Source organism: Benincasa hispida, chromosome 10, assembly GCF_027475165.1.
Source record: "Benincasa hispida cultivar pf3 chromosome 10, pf3_genome.v1.1, whole genome shotgun sequence".
Lineage (NCBI taxonomy): Eukaryota > Viridiplantae > Streptophyta > Magnoliopsida > Cucurbitales > Cucurbitaceae > Benincasa > Benincasa hispida.
The window spans coordinates 55,544,945-55,560,116 of NC_143487.1; the positions used below are offsets into that span (position 1 = coordinate 55,544,945).

A 15,172-nucleotide genomic window follows, 5' to 3' on the forward strand; every position below is an offset into this window, starting at 1 on the left:
AAGTAAATGCAAGAATTAAATAACAATTATTTTATTAATCAAATAATGTGTATCTTTACAAAACAACGAGACTCAGGGAGAATTAGAACACCAATCCCAACACTATGATCATCCTGGTGAAATGTAAGTCTCTTCTAGAAATAGCGTTATAAAGAGATACTTAACATTTCATGGTTCAGTCTTTATACAAACTCTTCTGTATAAGATACCTTTGTTCATATGTCTCCACATGAATGATCAGGATCATATCACTAATAGTACTTTACAACAATTGTAAAAACTACAAAACGGGTTGTATCAGTAGTGTTACCAGGATAAGGCACCCAACCTTATCAATTTGTTGGGTTGTATGTCCTAAAACTCATAGTTTGTAAACAGTAAACATATATGAAGTTTATTCAGACAAATGTTGTTGAATGAAAATGAATTGATAACTCTAAATCCAATAAACTACGAACTCTTTGCTATTGTAAGGAATACTTAGACTTTATGTGGAGACATAAAATGGATCAAGTTTGAGTAAAATAGCCTAAATAGTCTATAGTACTTGGATTAGGTTGGGTACCTATTTCTAGAGATACTATTGAATACAACTTGCTTTATGATTGTTACAAATGTTGTTCAATATGCCTCTTATTTAAGGGATAAGATCAGGTAGGTAGCCGGGGACATAAAATTTGCAAGATGGGATTCACTCCTACCCATTTTAGGGATCATAGAAAGGTTGTTCTCTTAAGGGCAGATCTCGGGTCTTGAACAAGGGACCCCATCCTCTCGTTGGCCTGGGAGGGAATGGATTTAGTGACTAAGATCCTAAGTCAATTGTTCATTAGAGAGACCGTGGTACTTAAAAAGAAAAGACATAACTCAGGGATAAAACGTTAATTGACCTAGCTGAGGTTACGAACAATCTATGAAGGACCAACTTATCGATGACAGTTATATCAAATGGACACATAATATATCTACAGTGAGGGTAGTGCAATTACAGGCTATAGTAGACAGTCCTGTTAGGTAACGAATGTTGATTAACTACGTTAAAAAGTTTGACCGGTTAGTCTCCAATCGTTGGAGCCCATGACCTGTAGGTCCATTGGGTCTCCTTACTAGCTCACTATGGACAAAATTGAAGAACTAGGTGAAGTGAGAATTTGAAATGTTCAAATTCAATCTTTAGGGAAAAATTTATTTTATATAAGATATAATTTACAATTAATTAATTATTTTTAGAGAGTATGTTTAAAATAAAATATTAGCATGAAAGTGTTTTAAAAATTGATTAATGTGATTAATCAAAGCTAGGTGTCAAATGCAATTTAATATGTGATATTAAATTTGTTTATTTTATATAATTAAAATTATTTTAATTAAATAATTTCTAAAATAGGAAAATAATATTTCATTTTTTTTCAAAATTTTGTTTTATTATAAATTTTATTTTAATAAAACATTTGTTGGATTTTCCCACTAACTAAGTGAGTTTTAAAGTGGCTCATACTAAGCTTGACACCTACATTATTCATGCTAATGCAGTTTGAGGTGGAAGTCATGCAATAAGGTTTTTTGCATGTTCTTTGTTTATAAATAGGTTTTGATTCTCAAAAATTAAAAACTAGTGCTTCCTTAATTTTTGAAATTAATCTTTCTCAAATTCTCTTTGACTCTCCAAATCAATTAGTGAAATTCCCTATTTTTCACTAAAGTTTCGGTCCCACAACCGTGTTCTTCAACTAGAGAATAGCGAGGATTTACCGTTAGTGGTGCCGATTGCTCATGGAGACGAAGTTTATCATGGAAACTATAAAGGTTGTATCTCTAACTCTCTTTGCATGCTTAATCCTTAGTTAATTATTTGTAATTAGAGAATTATGATACGTTGCTTCTGCTGTGCATGTTTCTTTTAATTCCAACAATTGGTATCAAAGCATGCTTATGACGTTTTATTGCATTTGGTGGGTGTTATTCATATGATGAAGTTTGGTTGACTGAAGTGGATACATTACTATTTTGGCATTTGTTTTCTCATTAATTTGTTGATGAAATTGTAATTACTCATATGTATATGACCTTTAATGTGTTGCAAAGGGTCTGTAATTTTTATGGAGTCATTAGAGTCCATTTAGGCCTTCATTTGTTCAAAAGACGTGGTAAAACTCAAGCTGGTCGAGAGATTTGGAGAAGTTTTTTAGTACAGACCCGATAACTCGACCTGTTTTAGCGTCCAACCCGGTTTGATATGCATACGCTTGCCTTCCCTTCCGTTCAGCCTGTCCGTTAACTCGACTCGCAGTGTCCGACCCTTCGACTCGGTTAGTTTCAGCTCCCTCGCACGCGCCCGTTTCATCTGCCCAACCCGAGTCCCACACGCACATCCGGTTACTTCAGTTCATTGACCTTGTTACGGTTGATGCCCTAAACTCTCGTTGAGTCATGTAGTTTGTAAACATTGTATTGAATAAATACTTGTGATGTAATAATATATGATATTTTCTTTACTGTTGTCTATGAAACATAAGATGTTGTATTTGCTTTACCACAAACCAATAAACTAAGATCCCTGGTTTTCGTTGTAACTTAAGCATGTATGTGGAAACATACAAGTGGATCATGCCTTAAGTGATAACCAAAATAGTCTGTAGTATATGGTTATAGGAGAGAAACCTTACCATGGTGACACTACGGATGCGGCTCGCTTTGTAGATAGTTACAAGTGTTGTGACGTGCTACAGATGGTCTGATCCTGATCATTCATGTGGAGACATGCGAGGGCGACGTCCTATACAAAGGAGTTTGTATAAAACCAGACCATGAAGTATTATAGTCTTGTTATATAACATCGTTCATGACAGAGACTTCACTTCATTAGAATGACCATAAGTAACATGACCTTAATCCTAAGTGAGTTGGGAACTCCTGCCTTTCAGGACAGTCCTTTGATTTGCATAGGTGTGAGTGGTCAGATTGCCAAATCAAACCTACCACTTTGGGGATTCGTCTGATCTGGGAGCTGGGAACTCAACTACACAAAATGGAATTCACTCATTCCCTAAAGCAAGGGTAAGTAGATAGATTATTCCTTCAAGGGCTGATTCCGGGGCTTGAAAGATGTGGTGCTACACACCTTCTCATGGCCCGAGAGGTGTCCACTCATAGTAGAACTATGAGATATTGTTCATTAGAGGGATTGGTGGTACTTAAAGAGTTAGAAGTAACTATAGGGGCAAAACAATAAATTGACCTAGCTGTACTTACGAGCATCTGTGAAGGGTTATCGTACTGTTGACTAATTATATCCGATGGACACAGAAATATATATGTGGTGAGAAGAGTGCAGCTGTCGGTTTTTAGTGGAGTGCCTGGAAGTTAATAGATGGTGGATCTCGTGGCTAAAGAGTTTAGTAAGCTATTCACGTATCGTTTGAGCTTCAAGCTACAGGTCCATAAGTTCCCTTTGGTAGTGATGCGTGCAATTATGATGTGATTTTGCGATGATGTGTGTTATGCGTTGATCATGCAATTTTTCCTAACAAGACCCAAGAATAAGCCTTATTAGGTTTCCTGGTAAGTTCAGGGTCGAACACAAGGACTACAAAGTAAATGTGCGATTGTCACTTTGATTCTCTTGCGGTAGTAAAAACAAATGAAGTGGATGGTGTTTTGATTAAGAATTTTTCCTATGCAATGGAATTGAACGCATAGTTGATAAAAGCGTGGAGTTACGATGAGTATGCGACGAAGGGGTTGAGAAGGGGTTTAGCTAACACTTCCTAAGATTGTGCACAAGTTATGCAATCATGCTACACACAAATAGCAGCACGTCATCTCTCAATGCAGAATGCCATAACTCCTATTTCTAGGACGCATGCGATGAGTATACAATAAAGTCGATAGGACTTATGTCTAAGCCTCTATTCTTGTCTATGCGATGATGAGTAATGCACACATAAAACAAGGTGACCACATACAATCATACCTATTTCTAGGGTACATGCGATGTATAGATAGCAATAGAACTTATATCTAAGTTTCTATTTCTTGCTTATACGGTTCTAATCTGACTCTCTCAAGCCTATATTCTAATCTGACTCTCTCAAATCTAGATTCTATCTTTAGACTACTCTCTCAAGTATCTCTAAAGGGTGAATGATACGTACATAAGACAAGATGATCGCATAAAATGTAAATCTTAAGTCATGCTAGCTAAGTCCTTCTCAACCCATTCAGAAATTTAGCTACTCATGCACGTGGCCTTTTACACTGTTCTTTTTCACTCCAACTCTGTTCTCGATGTGTATTCTTGCTCTCGCAAGTGTTGGCCCTCTTTCCCCTTGTAACGTTTTCTAGTAGTCTCTCAATTTGTCCGGGGATGATCTCTCGGCTTCCTCGTTTCCTTGTTTGTCTCTGTCTTCTAAGTATATCTACAAATATGTGCGTGAACAGACTATCTAACTCTCTAACTTGTTGACTTCTTCTACACTAGTGGCCTTCGGTATTTATAGAGCTCAAGGTGAAGCAGTCTTTCTTTCTAATGATTGCAATGATGGGCGGTATTAATTCTTTTGCTTTAATGCGCCGATTAATGGTCACTGAAAGTTGAGTGTACTTGCTACAGTGTGGCTTTAACAGTTTGTCAACTAAATTTGGATTCGACCGTCATCAGTTTTCCATCCTATCATGATTTATTATGTTATCACCTTGATGTACAGTCTTTAACCACCTTTTTAAGAAACTTCTCACGATCACATACGATCGCATGACTTTGCGATCGCAATCTTCAAGCGTGTTGATGCCTAGTTCCTTTGGATCGCAATTTTACTTGCACCATCGCATTTTTCCTGCACAAAATAAGTAAATTAACTGCTTTTATGCAATGAGTGCATGCAATCACAATTCCTTTTAGTTTAACGCTTTTGGACATGATATTGCTTATTTTACCGTCGCATTCTCTCATTGTTTTACTTATTTGAGCTGTAATAACTTGTATTTCTACTCGTTATCAGGTAGCTCAATGGATTCAAGTTGAGAACTAGTTTTTGAGTTAATTTGAAGTGTTCACATTGACAAAAAGGAGTTTGATTATATATGATATGATTAAACTGGTTCAGTTATATATGATATAATTGACATGATGTATGAGATACATTAATTGGAGGAAAAGGATATAAATATGATTTATATCTACTAGAGGAGAAAAGGACTATGGTTTAAATGTTGCATATGATGTGATATTAAAACTATAGGTTATAAATATAATATGATAAGTTAGTTTTTATATTTATTTATAATTAAACAATTATGAGATAATTGTTGGTGGTTTCTCCATAACTGTATGTGAAAGTGAGAGGTTGCATTCAGTTTTCATAATTGAAGGATAAAATGAAAATAGTTTTCATTTTGCTGAAGAATCGGATAATCGCTTCACAAGTTGTACACTGTCTATCATTTAGCTAAAGAGAGCCTACACGACAGCCTCAGTGTTTCCTAAATATTGTGTACACACGTATCTACCTAAATGATAGTGTAGCTTTTACTAAGCGATCCCACGCGAGAGCGAGATTTATTAAACGATTGTGCACCTTTTTTTAAACGATCAAGCAGAAGTCCTCCTTGCTGCTTGTTCATGGAGAAGACGGTTCGTTTGCTGAAAGAGCGAGAGATTTGGGTAGACGATTGGCTTGGTGATCACAGCGACAGCGAGAGGTGCTGTTCCAAGCAAAAGCGAGAGAAAGACAAAAGAAGAGTTCTTCAAAGGTATGTCTCTCGTTCCTTTGTATTTAAGTTTTCATAGCATGCCGTAATTTGTTTTGAAATGCATAACTACTATGTATGTTTGTGAATGTTTGGAAATCACGACATTTTGGGGTCCGGTTTTATACAAACTCCTTTGTATAGAATATCCCCGCTTGCATGTCTATACATAAATGATCATGATGGTATCATTTATAGCACTTTACAACAATTGTAACACCTACAAAGCGGGCCATACTTGTAGTGTCACAAGGATAAAATACCCCGCCTTATCCATCTACTACAGACCATTTAGGTTATCACTTAAACATGATCCACCCGTATGTCTCTACATACATGTTTAAGTTACAAAGATAACCTTGGATGTTAGTTTATTGGTTTGTGGTTAATGCAACTAAAATATCATATATTTTATAGACAATGAATAAACTATCATATATTTTATTAAATACATAATAAGTTTGTTTAATAATGTTTACAAACTATAGGACCCTATGAGATTTAGCGCATCAACCCCAACATGGTGAACTAACGGGCTATTGAAGACTCTATGAACCTTCGAGTCCTCCTTAACAAGTGAAGATGTGTATCAGTAAACTTCTCCTTGATTGCCCGGTTGACAACTCCAATATGAGATGATAAACTTGTCGCTTGGCCAGGAAAACGGTCTTCAACATCAATCTTGAACCTAGCTATCAAATACCGCAAGTAAACAACGATTCAAATAATAGAAAAATAAAGTTCACACAGCCAACTAAAAGAAATCCTTCTTTAAGTTTTTCGGTACATGCTCTCAATTCTATTACTCGATCCTAGTGCTCGATTCTCTTACTCGGCTTCGGTCCTTGTAGTGGATGCTGGTGCTCGATCATTATGCTCGATTCTAGCCCTTGTAGTGGATCTTGGTACTCGATCCTAGTGCTCGATTCCCTCAATTCTCTTACTCGATTTTGGTTCCTATTCACTAACGCTCCTTTCCCTCAAAATGTTACATCTACCAGATAACATCCCCACAGATGAATTCCTAAACCTAAACCCTAACCATAACAATGAATCAAATGGAAGAACCACATGCACAAAAACTCTAACCCAAAGCAGCGTATGCAAAACAATGACATAAGAAAATGAAAATGATAAACAAAGATTTTACCTTTGGAGTTGAACGATGCAATGAACTTGAATGAGATTTTGTAAGTCGTTAGAGGCGTGAGGATCGTGGGAACATTGGTCCAAAGAAACGTAGTAGGAGAATCGTGTGTGAGGATGATATCAAGCTAAAAGTGAGAAGCTTTAGAAACATGATTTTCGATATATATATATATATCATCACTTTTCAAATTCATTTAAAGAGGTTGTGTTTGCTGGCGAGGATGGATCGAGAAAGAAGATCGGGAACGGGAATCAGGAACGGGGAATTGGAATGGGATCAGGAAGCGTGCAATTTGACGTGGATTTGGATCGGGGAACGAGAATCGCGGATGTAAATCAGATGAGGGAACATGGAGTTAGATATCTGATTAGGTCGGGATCGATAGAAGAGAATGGGTAAAGAGATCGAGAATCAAGGCTGAGACACCGAGAGACTTATCGAGTGCATCTTCGGGGATAGTTGGGTAATTTCACACGCGGCTAATATAAGCAAAAGGCCAAATATTAGTGATTTCTCCAAAGTGGGCAATTTTTCAGTTAGGCCCTCCAAAATAGGCCATCCGTACAAATTTCCCCAAGACTATCCTAAGACTATATTTATATTTCCTAATTAGTTATAGTCAATACTATTTCAAAATCCCAATTTGTTATAGTATTTACTACTTGCGGTAGTTTTTACTTACATTCATAAGTTTTTTTTATTCTTTCCTATCATTATTACTATTTTCTTATCAAACTAAAATAGTTTACACCTCAAACACATATTATTATAACATAAACTAAAATAATCTATATCCCAAACACAAATTATTATATTCCACCGATAATAATTCAGGACTATAATAACCAATTCTTTGCATCAAACACTCAAAAGTCTTAAAAGATCTCTCGGTTCGAGAAATCAAAATAAGAGGGTCTTCTTAGAATAGAACTCATCTCCATTTCCATGATTAAATTATCAACAACTTTATACATATTCTAGAAAGTTTCCAAAGTCAGCGTCATTTTCCAATTAATACATTTCATATAATACTTTTTTTTTTAAAAAAAATGTTAATTCACATAAGACTATCATTATTTAAAATAATTTATTTTATACAACTCCCACCACTACAAGTTCTCTGATTAAGTTGAACCACACCGACTCTAAAATTCAACCGAATTAATTTATTCTTAGGCCTGCTAAAAATTGGTTGAAATTTATTTAAAATATATGTTAATCGATTACTTTTATCAATTAATATCTATGTAAATACTCCTTTTCGATTTTGATATATTATTAAACTATTTTTGTTCATTATCATAACTAATTAAAAAATAAAAATATTCTTTTTTCTTGGAGCCAGTTTGCTAAAATAATATTTTCCAAGAAAAAATTAAATAATATTTTAAATGTTTTTTTTTATCTATTTTTTATTTTTTAATTCAATTTCTGAACTTTACATTATAAATTAATTTAATCCTTAGTTGCGATTTTTACAACTTAATATTTACCATTAATCGTTAAATAAACACTTAGTTGCAACTTTTACTCAACTTAATGTTTACCATTAATTGATTAATAAACTCTATAAAAAAAAAAAATCAAATGAAATCCTTAAGCAACTCAACTTAATGTTTACCATTAATTGATTAATAAAATCTCTAAAAAAAAATCAAATGGAATCTTTAAATTTCGGTAGTTGTATCAAATTATTTCAATTTAAACATTAAAATCTCGTTCCTAACCATTTCGTTTTTTGTTTTTGGTTTTTTAAAATCAAGTCTATTTTCTTCTTATTTCTTACAATAATTTGCATTATTCTTAAATATAATGGTTGAACTCTTAGTCAAATTCTAAAAACAAAAACAAGTTTAACTACCTTTTTTAGTTTTCAAGTTTTGTTATAAGTTTTTAAACTATTGGTAAAAATAGATAACAAATGAAGAAATTTGGGAGTGAAAATAGAGAGTATAGGCTTAAGTTTCAAAAACAAAAACAAAAAATCAATACCCCATTTGGTAATCATTTTGGTCTCATTTGATAGCCATTTCATTTTTTGTTTTTGTTTTTGAAAATTCCACATTTCTTACCATGATTTGCATCTTTTTTTTAATTACAATGGTTGAATTCTTACCAAATTCCAAAAACAAAAACAACTTTTTGAAAGCTATTTTTTTGAGTTCTCAAAATTTGACTTGTTTTTTAAATCATTGGTGAAAAGTAGGTAACAAATGAAGAAATTTAAGAGTGGAAGTAGTGTCCATAGACTTAATTTTAAAAAACAAAGGTCCAGTTTAGTAATCATTTTTTTTAAAATTAAGCATATGGACACTACTTCCACCTTTAAATTTCTTCATTTATTATCTATTTTCCACCTATGATTTAAAAAACTAAGCCAAATTTTGAGAGCTAAAAAAAGTAACTTTCAAAAAGTTGTTTTTGTTTTTGAAATTTGGTTAAGAATTTAACTATTGTACTTAAGAAAAATGCAAATCATTATAAGAATTGTGGATGAAATAGACTTAATTTTTAAAAACAAAAACAAAAAATCAAATAGTTACCAAACGAGACCCAAATGATCACCAAACTGAGCATAAATTTTCAGTAACCAACTAATTTAGATAATGTAATAGAATCATGCCTTTATTGTTTTAGGATTTCATTTTAAAACCAATGCACAATTTTTCACATACAAATATATGGTTCCATGAATGTAGAGATTAATTATTGTACTAGAAAGAAATGTCGAAATCAAGTGAGTAGCAAAATGAGTAGTTTTTCATTTCTTATTTCTTTCTATTTTTCCTTACCAATTTAGTAAGAATCATGTGATAATTTTTCCTGCTAATAATTTGGCTGAATGTTGAGAGAGAAGCGTAATCTTATGTAGATGTGCTAATTAAAATTTTAAACTGATAATTATATCGATTGAAGCTTTAAACTTTCATTAGTGAATTACATTAGATCATTAGTTAGCGATATAATCATGGCTTTCAAAAGCTTTCAATAATACCTTTAAATTAAAAAAAAAAAGAAAAATCAAAGATATAATTATCGTTAGTATATGGATTGAAAACATTATTATCTTGTTTAAAAAAGACCGCTGAACTTTCAAAGTTACATTAGTACTTTTAACCTATAAAAAAAAGTTTAAAAATGTCCTTACCATTAGTATATAGACATAAAAATGTTTATCTATACACCATCACTCTATCTTCCATTTTCTCTCTCCCCTAGCACTTTAGTCTATAGCCTAATATTTTCCTATATTTTTCTCTATTTTCTATGTTTTCCTTAATACCTTCTTATTCCATTTCTTCCACATTCAACAATCTCTAAAATTACTCATTCAATTAAGTATATATTCTATAATAAGAAGAGAGAGAATAATGATTACTACATGTAGTCCGGAAGACTTTATTGATTTTTTTAGAAATTTAAATTAGTCTATTTGGGTGATTAGTTAAGATGTTTCTCATGATAAAAAAATTTAAAAGAATATTTTGATTTTGATACGTTATGAGATTTTATAGTTTTATGCTTTAACTTGAAGTTTTGGATTCTTTTTGGTTTTAAAAAAATAAGAGTAATTGCATGATAAAAACTAAATTGTATAATAAAAATTAACACATAATTTTGATGGATTTTTCATACTAAAAATTAAGTTGCAATAAATTTGAAAGTATATGATAAACTAAATTGTTATATGTACAGTTGAATAGAGATTAAACTATATATATATTTTTAAAGCCTTTTATTTTTATTGTTATTCAAATAAAAATAAAACAAAATGAAAAAAAGTTAATTGAAGACAGGTCATCAAAGAAAAAACAGACGTGGACCAACCAAAATCAAAGTCTTCCCCGGCCCACCATTAACACCTAAACATCCAGCTTTATAACTTATCTATCATTTCCCCCATAAACCCCTCTTATTAACGGACGAAAAGAAAATTTCAAAAAAAAAAAAAAAAAAAAAAAAAAAAAAAGCCATAGAGCCCTCCGGCGAGGCCACCGGACATCCGCTCATCCACGACGGTGGGGGTGTGTCGGGTATCCCACCAAAGCCCACATCCACGATGTTGGAACCCAACGCGCTGCCGCTGAGAAAAGCGGAGTTGATTCCGACAGCTCTGTACAAGCAGAGATCTTGGTCGCCGGACGCGTCGAGGGAGGAGGCGTGGCAACGGCGGAAGGGGAGGAGCAAGAAAGAGCGGAAACGGAGCGTGACGGCGGAGGATCTGGAGGAATTGAAGGCTTGTCTGGAGTTGGGTTTCGGATTTGAGTCGCCGGAGTTGGACAGCCGGCTTTCCAATACGTTTCCGGCTTTAGAACTGTATCACGCGGTGAATAAAAACTACAACGATTCCATCTCGAAGTCTGCTAATACGACGGCGTTTTCATCCCCTGATCGTGATTACCTTAACTCTCCTTCTCCTCTCGGCAGCCCTCTCGCCATTTTTGGTTCCTCTGGTATATTCAAATTCATTCCCTCAATTCCCTTCTTTTTCCTTTTTTTTTTTTTTTTTTGTTTCCCATTTATTTTACGTTTTATTATATTTGATTACTTATAAGTGCTACATTTCTAAATTTTAATTTTTAATGTCTCCTAAATGCCTGCATTTAAAAAATATCTAAAATTTTGATGTTCAATATATCAAAAACCACCTTTGAAGTATAGTAGTTACAATTATACTTTCAAAATTTTAGTGATAAACGTTGAGTCTTCAAATTTATATAAGTGTTAGAATTGAATTTTTTTTAAAGAAACATTAAAATTGAACACTCAAACTTAAATAATTGTAAAAGTTGTAACAATTGAATAAGTTTAATGGTTCAATATCATTTAGGGGTTCAATTTCTACGACTATTATAAGTTTGAATGTCCAATTTTAATACTTATATAAGTTTGAGGCTTGTTTATGTTTTACCATGGAAAATTTAATGGCCCGTTTAGATTGACTAGAGAAAAACATGTTTTTCAAAGAAATCATTATTGTTTAAACTCTTTTGATAAAAATTGTTTAAAATGCATTTGGAAGTGTTTCAAAAGTTATTTTGAGTAGTTACTAAATATTTAAATTTTTCTAAAATAACTTATTTTCAAAATTAAACACTTGAAAAGTTAAACCTGATCCATCCTAAGCCCGTAATTGCAACTATCATCACACTTGAGGGATGATCTTTTTACAATTTATCGCAATATTTTCAATTTTGTATTTAATAGATCTTAGGTATTGAATTTTTTTAGAACATTAAATAATTTTATTACACATAAAATTTAATTTTGTGTCTAATATAATCACAAAGATCACGTAAAATTTAAAGATCCAATTTAGTATCTATCACATTTGTATTTTACAAAAGTTAGAATAGGTCAAAAGATGCATCGAACATAATTGAATGACCAATTGAATGAATCTTGGACTAAAAATTGAATATTTAAGGATATATTATGTAGTTTTTAGGTTTAAATACTAGACTTAGTCTATATACTTTATACTTTGGTTCATTTTAGTTCACGTATTTCCAAAATTTTCATTTTGATATTTGTAATGTTAATTTATTTCATTTTACTTTCCATACTTGATATCCATTTTTCTTCTTGTATTTAAAAAGTGATCATTATGATCTCTTCATTTTCATTTTCATTTCAGGTTTTAAGGAATCCAAAACAACCACATTTTAAAGTATAAAAACTAAAATGAACTAAAGTTGAAATTATAAGAACCAAAGTAGTATTATTTAAATCATATTTCTTAAAGTTCAATACCAAATAGATACAAATCTAAAAATGTAGAGATCCATCTGAAATTTTAAATTTTAAAGAACAAATAGATATAAACGTAAATGTGGAAGGACTAAACTCATAATTCAATTAAGATTTTAAGTTTTAATTATACAACTATACGTGTGTGTTTTAAAGTTTTCTATAAACTCATGGAGTTAATTACAAGGACCTTCATAGGAAAAGAAAGCATACAAATAGTAATGGACAACAATTTTGAAGTTTTTGTATAAACAAATATGGAGTTACTTGTTTATTTGAGTGGTTAATAATTATTATTTTTTGTTGTAACCTAATAATAATTAGGAGGGTACATAGTCCGAGTTGGATCGGGTTGAAAGATTTTTGTGGACCAACTCAAAAATTCATATTGACTAATAATGAACTCTATTAGTTTTTTTAGGGTCAACCCAACCCAACCCAAAATTTTTGGATTGGATCGGATTGGGTTGTCGGTTTTTTTTTTAATTTTTTTTTTTATTAATTTGACTGTTTTTTAAACTTTTATATATATATATATATATATGGGTCGGATCGGGTTGACCCGCCCTGAAATGGAGTAACCCCAGACCCTACCTGAATTTAATATTTTTAATCCAACACAATCCAAACTAAAATCTAACCCAACCCAACTTACGGTTTGGGTTGGGTAGTTCGAATTGGTCGGGTTATCGGGTTTTTTTAACATCCCTGATAATAATGAATGCATTTTTTAGGGGAAAATCCGAAGGCGGTGAAGACAAAGCTGAGACAGTGGGCTCAAGTGGTTGCTTGTTCGGTGAAGAACTCCTCAACCTAAATAATAAATATCTTAAATTGTTGACCACAATGGTTAATTTAAACTAAACCATAGTTTAATATTTGCAAATGGGGCAAAAAAAAAAAAAAAAAATAATAATAATATCAAAGTCGCCATCCATCCACCACCGCGTATTATCATCACTCTTTGTACCCATCTACCTTTAAATTATTAGTATGATTTTGGGTTTGTTTTGTTTAACCTAATATATATATAGTAACAAGAAAAAAAAAAGGTCAATTGTTGTTTCTCTACTTTTTGTTTGAAAGAATTAGCGATTTTGAGTGTACTAGTAATTTTGAAGTTGTGAAGTATGGATTTATAAGTGTATGATTGGGATTTGGAAATATTATATATATGTGAAGAGGTTTGTTAAGACCATATTTGGTAATTATTTGATTTATAGTTTTTGAAAATTAAATTTATTTCTTCTCAATTTCTCATAACGGTTTACATATTTATTAAGTAAAAGAATTGAAAAAAAAAAAAACAAAAATTAGTTCTAAATTGCATATTTGTCAAGTAAAAGAGTTCAGAAAACAAAACCAAGTTCTAAACAACTACGGTCCTATTTGGTTTTTTATTTTTAATTTTTGAAAATTAAACCTATAAGCATTCATTCCTTCCACCTCTAAATCTTTTGCTTTATTGTTTACTTTCTTCCAATGTTTTAAAAAATGCTAAATTATACAAAGTACTCCTAGATTTTGTATTTTGTATAAAAAATACTATTGAACTTTCAAATGTTTTAAAAATATCTTTAATTTTTTTTTTTAAAAAAAGTTTGAAAATACTTTTACGGTTAGTTTTGGATAGAAACTATCACGGTTTTATTTAAAAAAATATCTCAAAAGTTTCAAAAGTTTCAAAAACTTAAAAAAAAACTTCTTACTATTAGTAGATGAACACAAACCTTTAACGCTAATTGTTTAAAAAATATCCTTGAACTTTTAAAAGTTGTATTAATACTTTTAGCCTTACAAAAATAGAGTTAAAAAATGCTCCTACGGTTAGTATAGTAATCAATTCGGTTGAAGCTTTCTTGAGTTCAAAAAAATCAATTAAAACAAATTATATAGTTATCCCTCTTTTATTTTCATATAGATACTCTCATTTTTCTCCTATGTTAGTTCAAGTATTCATTGATTGATGTTTGATACTTTCATGTCTTAGATTTGATATACTTCTAATACACTCAGAATGTTATGTTTATAAAATGAAACACTAATGCTTTCCTTCAAAATACGCTATTGATTGCATGTTGAATATTGTTAGATATATTACTGATATACTTAGAATGTTAATTACGGTTAAATGTACTAATGATACACTCATGTGTTCTTTCAAGTATTTATTGATTAATGCCTAATACATTTATGTCTTAGATTTGATATATTTCTGATACAAAAGTTTCCAAGGAAAAATTGTACTTAAAATCAACCATAAACCTAAAGTCACTATATACTATATCATTAAAATGAAGTACATGAGCCCCAACTCCAACAACAATCATTTTTTTCGAGTTATTTGATATACCTTATACTTTAATTTTGATATACTTGATTGGCATTTGATTGTAATTTGATATACATGTTGATACATTTGGAATGTTGATTGATGTTAGATATATTGATGATAAATTTTTATCTAACATAATATTTTTAAGTAGCTAATCTTTAACATAATTGATAGCTTTCCCAAACCTA

At 31.6% G+C, this 15,172-nt stretch overlaps 1 protein-coding gene across 1 annotated transcript; it reads left to right on the forward strand.

Moving 5' to 3' along the window:
* Positions 1–10,718: 10,718 nt before the first annotated feature.
* LOC120089408 (uncharacterized) lies at positions 10,719–13,842 on the forward strand. Its single transcript, XM_039046862.2, has 2 exons — positions 10,719–11,352; positions 13,384–13,842. Exons 1-2 carry the CDS (start codon positions 10,959–10,961, stop codon positions 13,464–13,466), a joined length of 477 nt encoding a protein of 158 aa, XP_038902790.1. The 5' UTR covers positions 10,719–10,958; the 3' UTR covers positions 13,467–13,842.
* Positions 13,843–15,172: the final 1,330 nt, after the last annotated feature.